At 44.8% G+C, this 23,561-nt stretch overlaps 1 protein-coding gene across 1 annotated transcript in view; it reads right to left on the bottom strand.

Annotated features, from left to right (window-relative positions):
* The window catches only part of CSMD3 (CUB and Sushi multiple domains 3), a 2,682,374-nt gene that overhangs the window by 96,729 nt on the left and 2,562,084 nt on the right, over window positions 1–23,561 (bottom strand). The window contains exon 63 of the mRNA XM_069220640.1: window positions 3,878–3,989. Coding sequence (XP_069076741.1) covers window positions 3,878–3,989 — 112 coding nt within the window. The remainder of the gene's footprint in view (window positions 1–3,877; window positions 3,990–23,561) is intronic.

Raw genomic sequence — 23,561 nt, forward strand, 5'->3', positions numbered from 1 at the left:
GTTGCAGCCTCTTCTGGAGTTTGGCCGTGGTTCCTGCATAAAGGGCATTGCCGTAGTTCAGCTTGCTGCTTACGAGGGCTTAGGTAACTGTTCGTCTGGTTTTGGTGGGTATCCATTTGTAGGTCTTTCGGAGCATGCAGAGGGTGTTGAAGCAGGAGGAGGAGATGGCGTTGACTTGCTGGGTCATGGATAGTGAGGGGTCCAAGATGAATCCTAGGTTGCGTGCGTGGTCGGTGGGAGTAGGAGTGGTTCCGAGAGTGGCAGGCCACCAAGAGTCATCGCATGTGGAGGGGGTGGAACCAAAAATGAGGACTTCCGTCTTGTCGGAATTTAGTTTGAGGCAGCTGCTCTTCATCCATTTGGCGATGGCCTTCATTCCTTCATGGAGGTAGGTCTTGGTGGAGTCCTTAGTGAGGGAGAGGATCAGCTTGGTGTTGTTGTTGTATGAGTGATGTTGAGGTTATGGGACTGAGCGATGTTAGCGAGCGGGGCCATCTAAACATTGAAGAGGGTCGGGCAGAGGGGCGAACCCTGATGATTTTGGTGGTCTCCGAGCAGAATGGGGGGAGACGGACTCTCTGGGTTCTGCCGGTGAGAAAGGAGGTGACCCAGTCCAGGGCTCTGTCGTGGATTCCAGCATTGCTGAGGCTTGAGTGTAGGGTGTGGTGGCAGACAGTGGTGAACGCGGCCGAGAGGTCCAGGAGGATGAGGTCAGCGGTTTTGCCGCTGTCCAGTATGGTTCTGATGTCATCGGAGGCAGCGATGAGGGTGGTTTCGTTGCTTTGGTTGCTGCAGAATCTGGATTGGGAAGGGCTCAGGGTGCGGTTCTCCTCTGCAACACTACTTTATGAAAATAGGAAATACTTTTGTTTTAAAATGACACCAAAATGACAAAGCTCCAGTATAGGGAAGTAGAGATATGACCTTTTAAAGATTAAAAGTAAATCTGGCGCTTAGAAGCAAATATTGCTCAAAAGGTTAAAAAAAAGGTTGCATTGGACTGGGACATGAGCAAGATTTCCAGCTGTCACACTGTACACTTGTACACTTGCTTTCAAAAGTGTTTTCTTGATGCATGAAAGAGGTCCACAATCCCAATTCAAGGTTCCAGAATCTCTAAATTGCTCCGCTGGACATTGGGATTACAATCCCCATAATGCACCTTGCCAAATCTTTAAACGTCCACTGAACGTGGTCTAGCTGGGTTCTTCTGACAGGAGTTGATGCAGGTGACTCTTGGTAGCTCCTTTATACCTGTCACTTACAGGGAGTCCACTTCTGAGTTCTTTAGAAGCCAAAGTTTTCTTGTGTGAAGTCCAGAGTGTGCAGCAGGTGCAGTCCTTGTGAGTGGAGTGTTCCCTGCAGCAGACCAGAGGTTCAGCCGGGCAGTCCTTCTTCTTCTTGTTTCCAGGCAGGGATCTTCGGTGGCCCACAATACTAATGCAATAATCTAGAAGCTCTGAGATTGAACTTGAGATGCTGGGACTAGGTTTCCCAGAATGCACCTGGCCAATTCCTTCAAAGGCCACTGGCGGCTGCCCAGCTGGGGTCTTCTTGATGGAGATGGTGCAAGTGAAGCTCTGCTAACCTATTGCTGTCAGGGAGTCCATTCTTTCACTTCTCGAAGCCAGGCAAAGCCCTTAGAGCTGTAGTTTCTCAGTATGCAGCAGTTGCAGTCTTCCAGAGTTCTGTCCTATGGGGTGCAGACCGGTGTTTCAGCAGGGCAGTCCTTCTTCTCTTTGTAGTTTTAGGCAGGGATGAGTTGCTGAGCAACTCTGAAAGTTTTATTCCTGGGATGGCATGCAGGGTGGTATCCCTGACCAATGGGGTGCATGGTGCCACCCTCTGTGGTAACCTCTTCCTGTGAAGTGTGGTGAAAATCAATCCCAGAAAGCACTTGGCTTCCAAAATCTAAAATGGAGAAACTTTCTCCTGGAGGTTAAGCTGTTCCACTGTTGTGGGTAGGTTTCCTTTACACTCCCCCTGCAACTCTTCTGCTAATCTAATTACTGGGGCTCCCATTTTGATGGGGTGGAAAGAAAGTGGAGGGGACCCTGTGTCCTGTTCTAACTGCCATTCCCTCTTTGAAGACCAGTTTGGCTACCCAGCCTTTTGCTCTACATCATGCAGATCTCCACCCACCAGATGTCCCATTGTCTCAATGCAGGCCACTTCACAACTCAGTAAGACAGCTTGGCTCAGTCACCAGATGTCCCATTGGCTCAATGCAGGCCACTTCATGCCTCCTTAAGACAACTTGACTCAGCCTGGAAGTTCTCTAACATCTTTTCTGTGATAGTTATACTAAATCTAGCAGTGGCAAGTTGTTGGATGTATTCTAACTATCAATTCAAGTACAAGAATGACATACATATTTAGCTTTTTCCTAGCAATAGCTGTATTTGAAAAAAAAGTACCTACATGGTAGCGCATGGAGCTAATGCACTACAAGGGGGGGGGGATATGCAATTTGCAGTTTTTTCCTCACCAGGGCATATAAAAGATCTTTTATAATGTCCCTGCTTATAGTTATAAGGCACTTAGGGGGGATTTATGGGGTGGCATATGTAAAAAATAAGGTAGTTTTAGACTTTGGAAGTACCTTTGATTCCAAAGACTATTTTGCATATGAATTTAATTTAAAAGCAGCCTGCAAGGCAGGTCTCGCTTTTACATTGACAGCAAGCCCCACAGTAGTACACACTTAAGTGCATTAATTCTGTTGGGTCTTTGAACCTACATGCCTAGCATATACTAAGGATATACAGGTAGGTTGTTAGTACCAATTGTAATCACACCTTATTACCATAATTTTTTTATTAAACCACAGGCCGTTGGTCTGGTTAACAGAGCCCAGGGCACCCTCAGAGTCAGAAAACCTGGTTCTAGAAATCCAAAATGGGGGCAAAAAGTGTGGGGGCACTGCAAAATGTCCTAGTCTCTCACATACATTCTATTCCACAGTGGCCTGCAGGCTCTCTAAATGAAACCCAAGACTGATGGTTCAATAATTGCAGACAAGTCTAGCATAGTCAAGACAATGACATAGTCAGAATGCACAGCTCTGTTTGGATGGTTCGGTGTTGCCATTAGAACAGAATCAATGGTCATTTTGTGTGAAGTGTGACTTAGACAGCATCCAAAGTATAGATGTTCCTCAAAGTAAGATCCAAATGGACTAATCCAATGGGACAGGATGTGGCTAATGGCCAGAGCTGCTGACTTTGAAGCTGCCTGGGCAAGCTGGTTCAAGTCTCTGTGTCGGCTCACCTTTCTGTGATTCTGGTCAAAGCACTTAATCTCCCGATGCCTACAAAGATGAATGTGTCCTTTTGCAATGTAACTGGTGCACATGTATAGCAGTCCAATACATTTGGATCAAGTTTGTGCTTTATAAGCCTAAAAAAAAAAAAAACTACCAAATGGGCTTCCAAAATGTTCACCTCTGGTGTAAGCAGTTAAATATTTGTAAAATGTCCAGTAACCTTTCAGGCTGCTCCGCACAGTTCTAGGAACAGTGTAAATGAGACACAGTTAAGCCCTTACCTGAGTAAAAAAAAAAGATTCACAATGGCAAGAAACTCTGAAGTAATGAGTTTGCTTATCAAATTAAGACAGAAAACACATATTTTTAGTGTTTTTCTATGAAAATGTTACAAATGGCTGTAACATAACAACATTACATTAATTTAATGACATAACATAAAATTAAACATGGTTACAGTTTTACTATCAAATCCAGCAATTGTGATTGTATCTCATAAAATCCATGAGTAAGTTTATTATACAAAGATACCTAAACTCATTACAATACAGGTGGAAATCTGTTTACATATAGTTATTTTTATTTTATTTAGAAAGCCAAGCTATTACTTACGTATGCATTCAGTCTGAGCCCCACTCCATGTCAGATCTGGAAGGCATGTTCTAGTTGTTGATCCTTGCAGTAAGTATCCTTTTTTACAGTGAAACTGAACAACACTTCCAACCTAGGAACATTTTAATAGTTTAAAAAATGTATTAGCTTTCAAATAATTTAATTTTTCATACCATTACCATTAACACAGAAAACATGAGACTATAAAAGTTTGTATTATATTTCATATTCCACACAATTGAACTTTCAGTAATTATGTAGGGGCATAATATTCAACTTACACAATGTAGATGTAGACTCATTGCTGCAACACCACATATAGAGCAAAATGCAGTGCCCTATTAAAGGAACATCCTTGGCTGCCATGCAGATGGCCACTCTTTCATGACATACCTGTGTAGCTCACTGCCCAGCCACACAAGCCATTCTCTGAGAGAGCGAGTACTGTATATTAGCCCTTAAGAAATCATCAGTTACAGATGGGTATGACAAAACTGTGTTGGCTTGAAGTTTGCACCATGATACCTCTTTCTCAGGTATACACCTGTATCATGATACCGCTTTCTGACGTCCCCTTGTGTGCTATATAAATATCAAACATAACACACGTTTCTTATTGGTTGTGGATTCATATGAATTATGGTATTAACGTTTCTATGTTCCTCTGTTTTAAACACCAACTATGACTTGGAGGAAACTTAATAATACTTAAACTTGTGTGAGAGCTGAGATTTAGCATGAATAATTATTTCTTATGTACTCATACTTATGTACTAATGTGAAATGCTTTAAATGAAAAAAAAAAATGTTAACTTGAAAATTGTGCCTTACTTAGCAGCCAGCTTGGGGGGCGTGGCTTGCCAGCCAAGATGGCGGACGCAGTTTATCACAGCTACGGGTGATGGCCCGATAATCCGCACTTAATCCACTATTGGGCGGCTGATAGGCCCCTGTGCATCACTCCATGTCTGCGTGAACCCTGCCGGGAGCCGGCCGTGATGCTTGCAGCAGCAGGGAATTTGCCGTGGGCACTGGCGGGGCCGCTGGCCCAAGCGTCGCTGTAAGGGGTGCAGCCTAACCTGATAAATCTCCACCCTCACGGTCCTTGCGGCAATGCGAGCGGAGAGAGGAGAAGTAGCGGCTGGTTGTGGTAAGCTGGGTGAGGTGGAGGCGAACAGTGGTTAGTGTTGAAGGGAGCGGGGACCTTGAGGTGACGAAAACCCACCTGCTCCTGGTGTCCCTTGAATCGACTTCCGCCCTTGCAGCCCGAGTGAGGATTTTGTGGAGAGAGGCCCGGAGGATACAGACCGGACACCGCCCCGCCCAACTAATACTCCCTGCGACTGCCTCGACACTACAGGAGTTACAAGCTCTGGGGGGATTACATGGCAAAATTCCAGTGCCCCAAGCAGCCGCAGGAGTGGGGCTGCTCGTGCTGCCCGTATTCGTCCCCCAAACTGCGCGTGCAAGCAGGTCCCCCCTGCATCCCTGCAGAACTGCACCTTGATGATAACTGCGACTGAGGAATCTCAATCAATTAAAGCTGCCCTCTCGAACCGTGAAACAGCAGAGATGGGCCGCCTTTGCTCTGGGACTGGTGCAAGGCTGCAGGCGCCGGGAGCTGAGGCCCTGCAGTCAGACAGTTATAAGTTGGATGCAGTGCTGCAGGCTGTGGAGAGGCTCTTCTTTGGACCAGACTCAGACCTCACTGGAGGGTAAGATCAATAAGGTAGCAAGAGATTTTACCCTACTTCATGTGGATCATCACAAACTAGCAGATAAAACTTGCTCACTAGAAGACCAGTTACATGAACTGACGCCTAAGATGGAACAACTTGAATCCTCACTACGAATGGCTCTAGACCGGATAGAAATGCTGGAGCACCGCACAGAGGATGCAGAAGGGCGCACCAGGAGGAACAACATCTGTGTTATAGGCCTCCCAGAAGGTGTGGAGGGCTCATATGCGGTCCCCTACACCGAGACCTGGCTTCGGGGACTGGTACCAGAGGATTCGCTGACACCTTTCTTCTCTGTTGAGTGTGCTCACAAAGTCCCTATGAGGGGCCGGCCACCAGGAGCGAGCCAGCGCCCCTTCTTCCTACGCCTGTTGCACTATGCAGACAGAGATATTATTCTGCATGCAGTGAGATCGCTCCCGGCAATCCAAGTGGATAAAGCCCAAGTTATGATGTCACCAGACTATGCCATTGCCATACAAAAACAACGTGCTTCATTCTTGTCAGTGAAGCGCAAACTCCAGGCCCTTAACCTGAAGTCCTCCCCCATCTTCGCCGCCAGACTGCGGTGGTAGCGGGTGGAAAAACACACTTTTCTAACACCCCGGAGGCTGCCTGGGAATGGCTGAAGTCAACAGACCTGATCACTCAGCGGGACACTGAATCCGAAAGACCTGCGGCGCAGGGCCTGAGGCCCCGTAGTCAGAGAAATCGCAAATGGCATGGGGCTCCCCCGACAGACATAAGCCATGCTCCAGATCTAGAACAGATTATACAGGAGCGATGCTGTGCCCTACAAACTGCAGCGGCTATGAGTGTCCCATCAGCCACCTCGGAAGTAGACGCAGAGCTGACAAACTCTGATGGTGATAATTGGTCCCTTCTTGAAAAGTCTTCTGAAGTGGGGTCCTCTGCCCTTCCTACAGTGATGCCGCAAATGGCAGATGACCTACTTTGAGCTCACTTAGTTGCTACACACGGGCCACTCAACTGGACATTCCCTTGCGACATTGCCTTTCGTGGTGACTGAAAGACCAAACCTCACTACATGCCGGTTCAACTTGCACATTAATTTATTGTTCTATCTCTGACCTGGCCTGTGGCTCTGTGCCTCCACCACTCTCCACGACCAATAATTGGTGTTTAGTGTGCATGCTATACCTTGTCTCCTACACTGAATGTTATACCCTGGTCCATTGGCTGCCCACACTCATGCTGCGTTAGGGGCTCCCTCCTAGAGCTTATTGGGTACCACAAGCCCTTTCCACACCACCCTACCACCCTTACTTGTGGGTACTGTCTCCACACACTGGTTACACTGCACGGGTGTCTTGATTTGTTTGGGCAGATACAGTAGTCCCTCTGTTCTAATAGTATTTTATCATATTATCTTTTTGCCAGGTGTTGGTTTTAAACTGTGTTTGTTTGTTTCCAAATGGAGCCCAGATTCCCCCATCCCACTCCCCTCCTTGTCCCCCCCAGGGATGTCCCGCTGCCGATCATGTGAGACCCTGCGTTACTGGGAGTGGAAATTTGAGACATTACCGAGCCACTGACACATTATGAATCCCACCACCATTCTCACATGGAATGTGAGAGGCACACACTCCTCTGCACACAGATATTCCATATACTCATATCTTAAAAGACTCTCGATTCACATAGGGTTTTCACAGGAGACTCACCTTTTGCAGCCAGAAATCGCTAGACTGCAGCGGCGCTGGCGAGGGCAGCTGTTTGCAACAAATCACTCCTCCTATGCCAGAGGGCCCCTTGTCTGGATGAGACCGGACACTCCTTTTGTGGCTGACAATCATGCCATTGATATACAAGTGAGCTATGTTCTGGTGTGTGGCTGCCTGGCCAGCTGAACCATGGTGTTGGGGTCCATCTATGCTCCGAATACAGACCAGGCCTCTTTTCTCAATGAGTTATCCTGCCCCCTCTCTCGTTGGAGTGATCTTCCTTGGCTCATAGGGGGTGACTTTAATACTGTGCTGGATCCTGGTCTGGACCGTTCTTTTCCACCACTGCCTACTTCACTTACCGTGGTGGCTGCACGAGCGCTGCGTACCGGGCTCCAAAACTGGCAACTGATAGATATATGGCACCAACGTAATGCTGATACTAGGGTCTACTCATTTTATTCGGCACCGCACCAATTACCTGTCCGACTGACAGAATATAATGCACAGCTAACTTAAGCCCCGCAGTACTAAGGACTGACTATTTAGGCTGCACTCACTCTGATCACAATCCGCAGCTTATGCAACTGGGATGGGACACTTCCCCTCCAGCTATTCCCACCTGGCGGCTCCACCTGGAGCTATTGGAAGATGCAGAATTTAGGGCATCAGTAGATAGAATGATTCCTGAATATTTTGAGTACAATGATGGCACAGCATCCTCTGGTCCTGTTGAATGGGATTCATTTAAAGTCTTTGTCAGGGGGCACTGCATGGGCACGCAGAGGAATCTTCGCAAATCCATTGAATGTGACCTGACTCGAGTGGAGGGATCCTTGATATTTCATTAACAAAATGCTGGACAAAACCCCTCAGCGACTTAACGGTTATCGACTGCCCGAGCAGAACATACATCCTTGTTGGAGAGGCTGCGCTGCCTCAACTATGCAGCCCACTCAGCCAGCACGCATCCCATGGTCGACCGGTCAGACAAGCTGCTGGCCTGGCTCATCCGTAAAGACCAGGATTGGGTTCCTATCATGGAGCTTCGCTCGGCAGTGGGGGACGTACTCCACACCCCCATGACATACACAATGAGTTCACACGACATTACGCAACACTTTACCGCCCCTCTGCATATCTGGACGCGATAGCCTATGACAAACCTTTCTCCCTGACCACTCTACCCCAGCTGACATCTGACCAGCGGGAGGAATTAGAAGCACCACTGACACTGCATGAGGTGCAGGATAGCATACGTGCCTTGGCTGCAGGAAAAACCCCGGGCCCTGATGGCCTCACATCTGACTTTTACAAATCGTTCTCTATGGTGCTCGCACCTCGCCTTCTCTGTCTTTATGAGGAGGCACTACAAGAGGCATCTTTGCCTGCATCACAACGGGAGGCACTGCTGGTATTGCTCCCCAAGCCTGGCAGAGACCCGACCGAGTTGGGCTCTTACAGACTGCTAGCAATGCTCAATACTGACTACAAAATTCGGGCCAAGGCCTTGTCGTCCCGTCTGGCATCTCTGTCACCTCAGCTGATTCACCCTGACCAGAATGGCTTTGTGCCAGCCCAAGACACTTCCCACAACATCAGGCGCTTATTCAGAGTCATGAGGTATTCAACACAAAAATGGCCTTGCGCTGGATTTCTGGTGCTTGATCTGGAGAAGGCCTATCTGTTTGAGTCCCTATACCGATTCAGCCTATGTCCCCATTTCCTGGGCATGGTGAAGCTGTTGTATACCCAGCCCCAATCAGGGTCAAAATTGGAACAATCACCTCTGTACCAATTGATGTGGGCAGGGGTACTCGACAAGGCTGTCCCCTCTCCCCACTGTTATTTTCTCTGGCGATAGAGCCCCTGGGAGCGCAACTTCACAGGAGGGAAGAGGCATGGAGTATCCTACTAGCGATGGCACACATTTCATATCTTTATATCCAGACGATCTTCTTTTGTACCTCAAGGACATATACTGCACCGATTCACTAATCTTTCCAGATTAAGAGTTAACTGGGCAAAATCATGCCTCTTTCCCTTCACACCTGACTTGTCAGACCCATGCCTACAAATTTCTGGGGTTCATATCCCATGGCAGCCTAGAACGTTCAGATACCTGGGTATCCACATTTTTCACAATGAAGAGGATCTCCATGATGGCAACCTCAGAAGAGCAGTGTCATGTATCCATGCCCAGATGAACGTTTGGAAAACGCTCCCACTTTCAGTGGCTGGAAGATTCGCCCTCCTGAAGATGGTGGTGCTCCCGCATTTACTATACTACTTCTCTAATTTACCATACTATGTCCCAGCCAGCTTTTTTAGAGAGCTAGAACCCAGAATCCAAGAGTTTATTTTGAACAAGGGCCAATGCAGAGTGGTGCTGAAGAAACTCTACTCACCTCTGAATCGGGGTGGCCTATCAGTGCCAAATATGGAGCAATATTACCTGGCCTCCCAGCTTCAGTGGGTGGTGTGATGGCTATCTGGCCTTCAGCTATCTGACACAGCGACCGGATCGCCACCCTTGATGCTCCCTGCGGTTCTACACCTCTTTCACCCCCTCACAAAGTGAGGACACCTGCGGAGCTCCTGCTGCGCTGGCTCATCATTGTTAATGCAGGTGTCTGTGCCTCACACGTACGACCATCCCTTATGCTCTAGCGCTGGCAATACTGGTCACACAGCGGTGTTCAGGACTCACAACCACTGCTGAACTGGAGCCATGGCACGCGGCTGATTTACACATGCTGGGTGATCTCTATAGTGAAAGCAAACTTACTTCATTTGACGGGTTATATGTTGAAACCACGAGTGCTTCAACCACCCATGGCTCAAAAACGAGTTCGGAACAACGACCTTGTTGGTATCACTAATGCCTTTACCACGAATGGCTTTACCACGATTTTTCGTTGTAAAGGCATTCCTGGTAAGTGCATTAGTGATCAGCATGCATGGTTCCAGCATGCGTCGCCCATAGCCCCCCACCCCTAAAAATTACCGTGACCCCCACCCCCACAACCACCCCAACCCCCACCCCTAAAATTACCACAACCCCAACCCCCCTCTCCTAAACCTAAAGCACCCCAACCCACCCCTAAAACCTAAACCCTGATCCCCCTCCCCACCCCTAAACCCTCATCACCCGAGTCCCCACCCCACCCCTAAAACCTAAAGCACCCCAAATGACCCACCCACCCCTAAATCCTAAACCCTGACCCCCCTAAACCCTAATCACCCTAGCCCCCCACCCCACACCACCCCCAAAAAACAGCCCCAGACCCAGCAAAACGTACCTCCTCCTTCACCACGTCGACTCCCTTCTTCTGTGCCTTAACCACGCATGTATGTGGTTCACACATGCGTGGTTAAGGCCCTAAAACAAGGAAGTCGTGGAAACCAAAACCGTTGTTTCGCTTTCGTTTTCCACGACTTCGTGGTTTTGGAGTCTTGTTCCGGGTGTTTCCCCGTTTGACGTACTAACAGCGGAGCCAGGCCTACGAGCAGGGCAGTTTCTGCTGTACAACTTCCTGATAGCAACACTGTCACGTCGCTGGGGAGACATGGCATCTGAACCCCCAACACACTTACTGGTACAATACATCCAGGTCATGGGACAGGGCAAACACCTGATATGGTGCTTCACCGATGCACTCAGAATGCACGCACTATATACCTGTGCTGCGCTACGTACCAGCTGGGAGGAAGATTTACTTGAGCCCTGCACTGATAAAACATGGGATGCAGCACTGTCCAGCCACACTAACGTACCCCGAACCTCCAGACTCCACCTTTCCAATTTGATATTTTCCACAGAGCTCACCTCACACCAGCCAATACTAACAGGTACTTCAGCTTAGTGGATGCTGCCTGCCCTCGCTGTAGGTTGATGGGGGCAGAACTCCTCCACATGTTGTGGTCTTGCCCCTCTTTAAGCACTTATTGGCAAGGTGTGACAACACACTTATCAGCTTGCACATTGCGCCCACGTTTAGCTGCTTGGGAATCTTGTATCCTGGGTCTTTTCACTTGAGTTAAAAAACACAGAGCTTCGACAAGATTTCTAGACCTTGGCCTCCTGATGGCCAAAAGCTTAATTACTAGGAGAGGTAGAGCCCCTGAGCCCCCATCCATTGAGGCATGGGAGGTTTATTTCCTGGTATGGGCGGAGGTTGAGGGGATGGCGCTGAGACGAGAAGACAGCTTAGGCTTGCTTAAATACTCCCTGTTTGCCAGTTGGGATGAGATGCTGACTCAATTGCGAGAACTGGAGCATGGTACGAACATGGGGGAGGCAGGGGCCCACACTATGGAATTGGTGATGGAATAAGCAGTTAATGCGCTGGGTTTGCAGACTAAGCCCTTACTGGTGCGATACCCTGTGATTGTTGCCTTTGATTAAAGCGGGTTCCCTACAAATTGCATTAACAGTGGCCCCTGGAGCCGATTGAAGGGAAGTGCGAGTGGACATGATGGGGGGCTCTTTTAAATTGCAGGGTGGATGCGTTGCAACTGGAATCCAAGTTTGTTAACTGTTTTAGTAGCCTTACAGTTTTATATAATGTCAATGCTGAATCTTCACATTTATAAGCTGTTATCTATATATATGCCAGTTATTATATAGCTGCCTCACAGAGACTTGTTATCCACAGGAGTACACTTGCTGAGTGAAGGATGAAATCAACGCTACTCCCAGCTTCTTTATATTTATCGTTGCAAGTAAAATCCAATTCAGACTTGCCAGTGTTTGCTAGCATAACCCACAAGCACTGTGACTATTCTCTGGACTGATCCACTGCACTGTTTCCAAATGTTTTGGCAATGTATCAGTATTATGCACCTATGCTGTAATTTCAAATGTTGGGACCACATGCTACGAAATTCAAAAATAATAATACAAAGATTCAATAAAAAAATGTTACTAAGCAGCCGCCATCAAGTGAAAGGCCTGTACATGTTTTATAAAAATGTGTTAACTCAGTGATGAGAAAAAATATTCTGTCTCTTTAAGAACATGTTCTTTGCAAAAATAAATGCTGAAATAATACAAGTATTTCTTGGGTTTCAGCTGTGCGTTTTAGCACAGCAAGGCGAGAGCTAATGTTGAATGTCTGCCAAAAGAACTGAAAACACTTGTTCTCTGTTGTGTCTCAGTCAAGCAAGGGCACCACATGTAGTTAGTTATCTGTCTTCCAAGCTGAGTTAGAGTATCAACTGTATAAGATCATCTTCCGTAGAATTACAAGCTTCTTTTGTTTGAATTATGAGTTTATTCTGTGTTTGTACTAATGGAATGTGTTTCTCTCGAGGAGAAGAACTGATTTGAAAAATATTTTTACTTCTTCCTAACTATGGTCCGGTAGCAGTGTATTTTTTAAATGGCTGAACAAAGACCTTCACTGGACAGAGCGGAAATGTGCATCAGAATCAACAATTAATATTGTTTGGCTTAAGCAAAATAAAGAAGCAGAAAAATACAAACCATTTAAGCTAATATTGGGATACTTTCTGAGGAGCTGATGTTTTATGATTGGATATTTCCTGTCCATATGAAGTTTTTAGCCAATCATAGAAGTTTAGCAAGTTTAATTTAATGTTTGAGAATTATACATTGGGGGTTCATTGTTTCCTGGTTTCCATAGACTTCAATTCTCATTCTTATGATCTGTCACTTTGACAGTTCATGCTTTGCCAGTCAGTCTACTGACATTCTGGTATTTTATTATTTTGAATTATCACCCCTTTTCCTTGCCCCTGTCCTGATGCTGATACTGCTGACCTCCTGATGAAGCTATGCTGTGTTGCTGACTTCTTTAGGATTGGTAAATATACTGCTCTGTGCAATGTTATTTGTCTTGTGTTATACAGGTACCAGCTGCTACTGTTGAACTTTTGCTGCTATTTGTGATAGTGTCATAGCTAGATGTTTTCTAAATTAATGTTACTAAAACCTTTTCAGGAAACCCAACATGCTAATGCTAATTTCAGGTTAGTGAGGGGTTTTCTCTATGCTTATGATTAGACATCATTTTATTTCTAAATGAAATGTATTTTATCTCTCTCACACAGATATTCTTGTTATTGATTTGTGTTCTAACTACTGAGTGTATTATTTTATTTGCTTTGTTTTAACTAAGATTCTTCTGGCCAATCTGTCAGCCTGTGATGCTTCTTTAATTTTACCATTTGGTGTTGAGAATCATTTTTGTGACCTTAGCATTGTTAATATAGGGAAATAAATATTTTAATTGATACTAAAAGGTGTGGTTATTCATGGTGAAATGGGTCATGGTGCGTTGTATATTGATTATTTGGTGATTATTATTATTGTGTAATGTTGTTGTTTCATGTCTCAATAACCAATATGTTAATCAAAAGGTTCATCGACCTTAGAGCAGCATCCAATCACTTAGTACTATGAAATACATAAGCAAAGGGTGCGCTAACACTTGTTACCCAAGATTGGCATGTGAGCAATCTTTTTGTTTATCTTGAAGCCCTGTACGTTTCAGTTTGGAGACAATTATGGCGGTATTCTCCATTTTTCCTAAGGTTGAATAACTTTGTACATACTCTGGATATTGCATAGCTACGTAAACAGCTGTTGGTGTGCCACTTTACGGTCTCCTACACAAATTTTCAGTCACTTTTTGTAGACTGCAAATCGCCTGAGTGAGAACTTCTGTTGGAAGATGTGTTCCTTTCTTTACAGTTTGAACAGATCACTGTTCTATACAGCAACATTTGCAATAGGACTGCCATTTCATGATGCAACGTTTTAAACATAGTTTGCTGCTATTTAATGTAAGACACAAAAACTTCACTTAAAAGTGACCCAAAATTACTACAATATTTCTATCCCTAATCCACAATAATATAAGATGCATCAAATGAGCTGATCTGCAGGGTAATAGCCACTGTAAAGCCAGTAACAAAACCAGCATCTGTAATGGATTCTCTAAGCCCTAGTGGCCCTATTAAAGCATGAAAATGAGCTCTGACTCAAACAAATAATAGAGTGAGTCACCTCTAGACGTACTGGAAAAAAACAAGAGTAACATTTTATGAGGCGTGGGAAAGTAAGGTTCTTCCTTAACTCACTGGCATTGAGACTTGCAGACATAATAGGCTGCTACATCTGTGTGGGCCTGAGACTTACTGCACCTGACCAGGCGGCAGAGGGAGTCCATCATTATAGCCCCCTCTTTCTGTTTTAACGAAGCATGATGTGTGTCTGCCGGGCAGCAAAGGCCTTTACACGTGCTAATGTGCAAGCCCCTGGCAGCCTGAGCCAAGCTTTAACGGGCTGAGGATTACACAGTCCTGAGGGCAGTGACTTTGTCAGTGCAGTCCTAACATGTCCTCTCACTCATGATGAGAGGGACTGTCACTGATAGCACCGAGCACTTCAGGCATAAGCCCAGATGTTATCAAAAACCTTATATCACCATTAATTCAGATACACATAGTTATAATTTTAATAAAATTAAATCCTTCATAGGGCCTAGGAGGCCACGCTTGTGTTAGCTCCTTTTCCGAATGTGATAAGTGCATTAATAGTAAGCTTCTTAAAGAAGTTCCTGAGTTATGTGGCAATTAGATAGGGCCCAGAAGTCAGAACGGCATACTTTCAATGCACCTACAATTTTGTAGAGGATACTGAAAAGTTAGATGAAATACTTTACATCTGTAATTGGTTTTCATATCGCTTCATTTCTGTGAGCTGAAGGGATATTCTTGAAGATGCTAAATAAATATGTTAGTTTGCCATAAAATGTAATGATTTTAGAATCTTTTGGGAAATAAAATACAACTACAGGGAAATAGTACCCCCTTTTACAACAGGAACGCACATACTTGCTTATTGAAGCGGATATACTAAACATTTTCACCAAAAGAAAATGTGCATCCTTTTTAGATAAACTGCTCCTAGCCTAATAATCAGAACATACATTAGCAATTGATGCACTGCGCCTGGAATAATTCCGTATTAACGAATGCAAAGTGCATTTTAGTGCAGACTAAAAAGATAATTTTGCTTGGGGGTAATGCAAATGAGACGACTCGTGTCATTATTTAGATTGTACAACATGAGCAATCAGTCCAGCATCACCGAACTGAATCGCACCATTTAGACAAGCAAAGGGTGAATAACAAAGTATTATCAAGGGGGAGACTTACTTAAGGGATGAGGATGGTTTGGTATAAGCCCAGCTATTTGAGCCTCCTGTATTGCTGCTCTGAGGTAATGTACTCATCCTGTGTGACGTCCTGCGGAGAGATTCGAAGTGTCCTCTGAGACTTCCTCTAATAATATTTTCTGTCTGAACACCTTCGCGTGGAAGGCCTCCAAGCACATTGTTTTTTTTCTGCTGGTTGTCTACTCAGCATACAAAAGCAAAGTAAGTACTCTTGCTCCCTACACAATAGGAATTTTAGGTATCAATAAACATGGGGCATTTTCTCCTGATTACTAGTCAATAGAAAGAGCGACATTTTTAAAAAGGCACAGGTGAAACACAAGTTTTGAAGTCAGCTCACAGGGAAGAAATAATGAAAACTCCCGACGGGAACACAATACAATTGAAATACTATAATGGAATAAGAATGGAATGTCCTGTTGGGAAAATGTTATCAATCTTTTAAGGACTGCAGCGCTTGATATGTAAAACGGTATTGCATTATAGAATAAAACACTCCTGTGGCTAAATTCCAAGCTCAAAATTCTGTGCTGGTATTCATCTATAAAGCTACTTTTCCCCTGCGTGAATTGCAGATTCATTTCGTATCCTCACTCCCTCTGGGCTTTTATGTACGAAGATCGCTCAATGTCTTTGTGAAATTTGCGAGGAAACAAATGAACATTCTGAGACACAGTAAACAATATAAACGTTCTCTGTCTTACTTTTGCTCAGTATTATACAATTGTCTTTGAAAAGGATTATGGAATGTGTGTATTGTGCTACAGCATTAAGAAATAGACCAATAAAATCCAAAGCACTTTCTTCATTTCAAGTAATGGAGTCATTTGTGCTCTCTTAAGTTTTCTTCCTAATTGCTTGAGGAAAGAGTAACATTTTCCAACAGTCACCCTGCTATACTCTACTTTTTAAACACTTAAAAGGTGTCAGGCGTGCCATCAAAGGGCTCTCGTATAGGTGGGAAAAGCCACAAAGGCCAGAAAAACCTCCTTGGCAATAATGGTACTTCTTGATTGTATTTAACAGGTAATGCAGAGGTCAAAAAGCACAACACCAAAAATCACCCTGATTAAGGGATTAGAAAGATAGATCTCTGTATACAGTCTTCCAGAAAAGAGAATTTGAAAGTGATAATGCTGAAGAAAAAGAAAGCATAAACTTAGTGACAAAATGCATCAGGATGGGCGATGTTCTTGGGGAAACATAGGGGAAATACTGTAAGTTGCAACACATCCTACGCTGGAAAAGGTCCCTTTATATATGCTTTAATCAGGAAATGACATCACAGAAAAAGGATTAACACCACAAGTGACTGGTAACTTCAGGGAGCAAACACTGGAGAAGTCACATTCTTGGGTAGGGACAAATATATAAGGGTTGTTGTCAATTCTTCAAGGAATATGCTGTATCCAACAAAAGGCAAATAAGGAAGAACAAACTTATGTTTCACATCCGCCATGCCTCTGTGTCTTACCAGTCGCTTCCTACATCCAACACTCTTATAACATGTGGAACTCTCTATTGCGCAGCCTTTACCACAGAGATGATGATGCCGACTGGACAATGCAGTGGATAACTTCTCATGTAGCCAAGCACAAGAGTCAGAGACAGATTGTCTTTTTCTTGCAATGCACAAGTCCTTTGAAATTCGCTGGGCCCATCAGGGAATTCTGTTCTATTCTGAAGGCCTGAGTTTTTCAGGCAGCCAATGGAACTAGCAATAAACCAACAGAGGGGCAAGGACTGAAAAATGTTCCTCCCATTCAGATTCACTAAATGGATATAATCTATCAAATGTATTAAAAGTGAAGATGTCCTCAAAGGAATCACACATTTCTTAAACTTCATGCTATGCTTCACCTTATACCTTAAGAGGTGGCTGTTCTTAGGTTAAATAATAATAAAGTTCAGAAACATATCGCTTCATTTGTGAAACATGAAAAAAGAGAATGGGCTTTCCAGGTGTGGGGCAACTGCATATGAAAGTTTAACTTGGCTGGGCCAACCGAGCTGGCCAAGTGGATGTAATCCACGAGTGCTCCGCTGCAGCATTGAAGGAAACTCCAGGCCACTAATAGGAAATGCAGACTATGTCCCTATGCCTGTGTTCCAAAAAGCACCAGGAATGAGGGGAAACCAGAAGAAGGGCTTGTGAATCGCTTGTGGGGGGCCCTTTGACTCCTCTTGCAGCAGCCATGCATTTGTGATGGCCGGGCATTAGCAGAGAAGGCGCCGCAAAGGCCTCGCCACTTCCTGATCCCCATTTGGGATGCAAATGTGAAAGGGGACGCCGCGTCCCTACACAAGAGACATGCTGATGCCAGGAGGATCTACAGTGAAGAAGGGACACTGCCAGGGAGCAGAGACGGCCTTTTTCCTTGCTGACCATAAGCTGCTGCAATTACAGATGGGCATACAGTAAACGCTGGCGCGGAACCCTCCCCCAAGCGTGCCATTCAGTATCTCTTCTGCTGCATCTACCTGGGGCAGCACAGACTCAAGACAGGTGGCGGGAGGGGGACAGAGTTATAACACCTTCCCCCCCACCGAGGAACATTTTACCAACAGACAGGCCTGATACTTCTTGAGGCCTGATTGCCTGACTTAAAGATGGTGGCCCTTCCACACAGCCCCCATAAACAACTGCTGAGTGTTAGGCCATTCGACTGGAGGGGGGAGACAACACAGGAGTTTCCTTGACTCCAGCTCATTCAATCTAGCTCACAGCTCTGGTTCTTGCTCCCGTTAGCACATCAATTGTTTTGCTCCTTTCTGGGGTGGTGTATGGCACTACTTGTTAAGGCATAGGCCATTGTGGACAATATCATGGACATTTGCAAAAAAGGAGCATCAGGGGCCCCCGCCTCCTTACCGCAGTTGGACCCCTTACTGGACTCTTCATTCCCAGTCACAGCCACTAGCCTGCATCTACATAGTTAGGACACACAAAAGCATGGCCTCACTGGGAAGGCTTTGCTAATCAACGTGGCTCCTTTGACTTCTTGGCACTTTCTAAAGTGATTCTGCAGATGCAGAGGCACCTATTGAACAACCTGTCTCCCAGAGTCACTTCAGTCAAACCCTCTACTGCGTACTCCTTTCTGTCTGGTCAGATCTATAGACTCTGTGCTGCCAAATAACATTCACATCATCAGAGTCTCAAGATACTTTTCTCCAGCTGAGGCAAGAGACAATAATCAGCCGCCCCCAAAGACTGATGCAATGGCCCTCACCAAGGATAACCTTCTGTCATCCCTTAGAGACTTCAAAAGTGAACTCCTTGCTGAGTTAAAGGTTGACCTGCCATCCATCCTCGAGTTCCTCAAAATGGAAATTAATGTAAAATTCACCCCCTCCAACACGATGTGGACTCGGTTGGAGTCAGAACTCCCTATCCAAGACTTGGAACAATGAGTTACAAAGATGAAGACCTCTGCTAACCTCCTCAATACGCAGCTCCAAACGTCCCTCCTCACGTGCATGGACCTGGAAAACAGGTCCCAGAGAGACAATATTCACATTCGTAACTCAGAGGAGGGGGCAGCGGGCTCTGACCTCGAGACCTACATGACAGGACTGTTGTCAGAAGTACTCAGCGATGACCAGATAATTGTCAAGATAGACAGAGTCCACTGTGTAGGACCACAAATTCCCAGAGGGGGAAAACGGACCCAAGACATACTGGCAAACCTCCATTCATACAAAGGCAAGGAAGTTATCCTGCAAGCGGTGAGGAAGAAAGACCAAATCTCATTTCAGGGACCTACTTATTCCTTTTTTCAAGATGTAGTTCTAGCTACTCTGGCTCGTCATCAACAATTCAGCCCCGTAGCTGACAAACTATGGCTCGACTGTGTCAAATATCAGTGGACCTATCCCTGTGGCCTTACATTTGACTTAAAAAATATAATTCATCACTTTATGGAACTTTCAGAAGCTGCAACTTTGCTGGGCGAAGAGCTGGCGGAGACCCCGGCTCCTAGGGGAGCTTGGTCAACAAACTCAGAAACTCAAGCAGGCACTGCCAGGAGAGGGCAAAGCTTATTACAGAGACAACCGAAAAACTCGACAAAACATTGAAAGAGGCTCAAGTAGTACACTGCTAATGTCGCCATGGCCCATCAACTTAGACATTTATGTTTACCTGAGAAACTATTCTGGTGCAGTGATTTGTAACGGTCTTCTTTTGTGGATTGTACTTTTGCCTGATGTTAGTGTACCTAGCGTTATTTAGGCTGAAAGCACTAGCAGTTTTTGACCTGGAAACCCACTTGTATGTTCTACATGACACGATTACTCCCCCTGTTTTATTGTTGCTACTCAGTTAACCTTATGTTTCTTTCAGGTGTATGGGAGGAACAAGCTGTGCTCTTGAGGGGGGGTGGCTTGGACCATTCAGATCATCATATGGGTCCTTGCTTGGGGTGGTTACACCCCTTTTGGCACATTGGCAAAGCGATGGAAGTAATAGTCTAGAGTTTATTCTTGAGGAGCTCCTGTGGTAGTCACCACGCTTATCTGGAATGTCAAAGGGTTCAACTTACCAGCCAAATGCCATAAAGTTTGGAAATATATACAAGAAATGCACCTTAGGTGGGATGAGGAACATAGACTGCAACACAAGGCCTACCTTGTCATGTATAAATCATCCACGGTCACTAAACTCAACTGCATTCCACTTTTCTTCCACTCCTCCTTAAAATTTCAGCCTACAGGCTCTAAAGCTAAGAGGGCGGGTAGGATGATTCTGATGAAGGGACACCTGGCAGGCCCATGTCTACTTTTCCTCTATGTACGCCCCTAATACAGGAAAAATCCAATTCCTTTCTTCACTGCTCTCTTTAATCGGAGGCTTTCCAGAAGGAGAGATATTCCTGATGGGAGATCTTAATCTTACATGAGACTCAGGGAAGGTAGCACACACACTCACAGAAGCCCAATGGGGAGTTTTCTGACGACCCTGAAACAGGCTTTCTCTTCATTAGGACTTAAAGATGCTTGAAGAACTCTCCACCTGACGGCCCTAGACTATCCATTTTTTTCACACTCTCATCGCACCTACTTTAGATTTGACTAAGCTTTCATCAGAAAATCGCTGCTTGAGGCTCAGTTTTATCCCATACTGTTTCAGGCTCAGTTTTATCCCATAGCCCTATCTGATTATGCCCCAGTGAGTCTAACAATGGACTGCGGTGCTCCATCACCAAAATATCGTTGTTGTTTTTTTCGAGCTCCCTTACTCAGGATAAACTCTCTCAGGATGAAATTTATAAAAAATTAGGGAATTTTTGCGACAGAACAAGCCACAAGACACTGACTTCTCCACTACCTTTGACGCCTTTACGGCAGTGATGCGAGGCAACTGTTTAACTCTCCTATCCACACTGAACAAACAATGAGCCATTGAAAGGCTCTCCTTAGCAGACAAACTGAGTGTTGCTCAAAAATCACATGAGGAAACCTCCTCCCATCTTCTATTTAGGAAGGTGACGCCATTTAGAGGGAAACAATGCAGTTTGAATAGGCATTCACCTGGCATGACAACTTAGGATCAAACATGAAAAGGACTACGTAGGGAACATTACTAGAGCAGACAGCCAATTGGCCACCTCCAATGATGATAACAGCTCTATATTCCCAGGTAACCGACAATCAAACCACGGTCCTGAGAGACCTGATACAAGAAGAAGAGGTCAAACTGCTATTTCTACACTAAAACTCTGATGGCTTTACAGCCCGATTTTCTAAGACTTTCAGCTCAGATCTCACACGCTGTTTGACATCATTCCTCAACTATTCGGCCAATGTCCAAGCAGTTACTCCATCTATGAGTGTTGCACTAATTACGATCATCCCAAACCCGGGGAAAGGTCCTCAAGTATGTGGATCTTACAGACCCATAGTTCTTCTTAATGTGGACATCAAGATATACATAAAAGGTTTGGAAACCAGACTCAAAGATATTATGCCAGATTTGATACACCCAGACCAATCCAGGTTTAATAAAGGGGAAAAGACACATGCTAATTTGTGGACGGTGATCCATCTGGTTGAAAAAGCTACTAAGAAATCAATACCAGCAGTATTATTGGCGCTTGACGCTGAGAAATCCTTACCCGGGTGAATTGGTCCTTCTTGCTCCAGACCCTACAACATTGTGGCTTCTGTGACAAATTCCTAGTGATGATCAAAGCTATATATGACAGCCCGCGCACCCATGTTTTAGTCAATGGGGTAAGCTCTCCTTCTTTTCAGCTAAGGAGATGGACGGGACAGGGCTGCCCCATCTCCCCACTTTTGTTTGTTCTGAGCATTGAAAACTGGCTTCAAAAGTACGAGCAGCAACCACTACTCAAGGTATTCCCTTCGGCTCTGTAGAACACACTCTCTCCCTCTTTGCAGACAATATCCTTCTGTCCCGCATCTTATCCCATAACTCATTGGAGGCCCTGCAACTTGAACGTAATCACTATGAGAAAGTGTCAGGGTTCCCAGTTAATCTCCACATGTCTTCTTATTCAATTTGACAATTCCTGGGTGAGATATGGAGGAATTGGTGCATTTTACCCCATTTATGTGGGCAAAAAAACATATTACATATTTGGGTATTAGGATTACCCCCGTGTGACAGATTTATGGTGAGCTAATTAACTTCTCCCCCAGAACAACTGAAACTAGACCTCAAACTCTGGGCCCCTTGATATAATTCTTGGCTGGGCCTTATCCAAGCCATTAAAATGACAGTGCTACCTAAATTGCTGTACCTCTTCGCTGCTCACTCTTCATACAATTTGTTTGGCAGGGCCGTGAAGCTCACCTGCCCCATAAATTATTGTCGCTACCCAAGGATACGGGGGGACTAGCCATGTCGGACCTTCACCTTTATTATAAAGCTGCACAACTATGAGTTATATCTGAGAGGTCTCTTTGTGCATCCTATAAGCACTGGTTTCATATGGATAGACCATTAGTAGAAAGACACATCTGGGGCCTTTTATGGAAACCAAAGGGTTAAGCTGATGAGTGAAAACAAGTGGATCAGAAAAGCTTAGTTGAAACTTGCCTGGAAATATATGCATGGGAAGAATTTTGCTAAACTAGCTAAATCAAAGCAACAGGAGCTAAAGAAGTTGTTGATACTTACCTGCACTTTATTTCATCATGGGTTTAGACTGGATGTCTTTGTTTCTATACATGATTCTTTAATCCATAGATGCTGCAACCAAAGGGAAGAAGAGAAAGCTCTACGATCACGGCCTTGCAAGGTGAAAAATGGTGAGACTTTTGTGGCACTCAGAGTCCCATTGTTATGGAACAAAATCAGCTTTGGCTGAAATTGTATAAAGGTATCACAGTAACATGAGATGTTGCTCCAGAATGTGATTAATTTGTTTTGTTTGTCCAGAGGACTGCGGGTGATAACCAGAAGAGTTTGTTCATGTCCAAGTGTCTTTCAGAATGACTTCTAAAAGCAGGAAATATTTTCAGTTCCATTGTCAGAAGCTATTGCATGTGGTAGACCAAGAAGAGGAACAATACATTTGTCATAAAATATGGGGCCAGTTCTTCAGCAATAGATAATTTAGGCAGAGGAGAAAAATGAGCCAGCTTTGAAAAAATGTCAATGATATCCATTATGACTCGCAAATCTACTGAGAATTGAAGGTCTGCAATGATGTCAATAGAGATTATATGCTGGGGTTCAGGAGCCACTGATTAAGGCAGCAAAAAACCTAAAATGTTTACAATGCAACCATTATTTTTTAGTACAAGTCGGAAAAAGATGACATATATTTGAACATCAGAATGAACTTTCGGCCATTACAGAGATTAAAAGTTCTAATGCAGACCTAACTCTTCTATGACATGAAATGGCACAATTGTGACACCTGCATGGTGCTTTACTTCCTTACTAGAAACACAATTAATTTGCTGGCTAATAACAAACTAATACATGTCAATGGAGTTTTAAGATAAAGATCATCTAACTCCCTAAAGATCTGTTCTTGAGGCTCTTTATTGCTTCAGTAAAAAGACTAAACCATTCCAACCA

This window comes from Pleurodeles waltl, chromosome 2_2 (assembly GCF_031143425.1).
Source record: "Pleurodeles waltl isolate 20211129_DDA chromosome 2_2, aPleWal1.hap1.20221129, whole genome shotgun sequence".
In the NCBI taxonomy this organism is placed as follows: Eukaryota; Metazoa; Chordata; class Amphibia; order Caudata; family Salamandridae; genus Pleurodeles; species Pleurodeles waltl.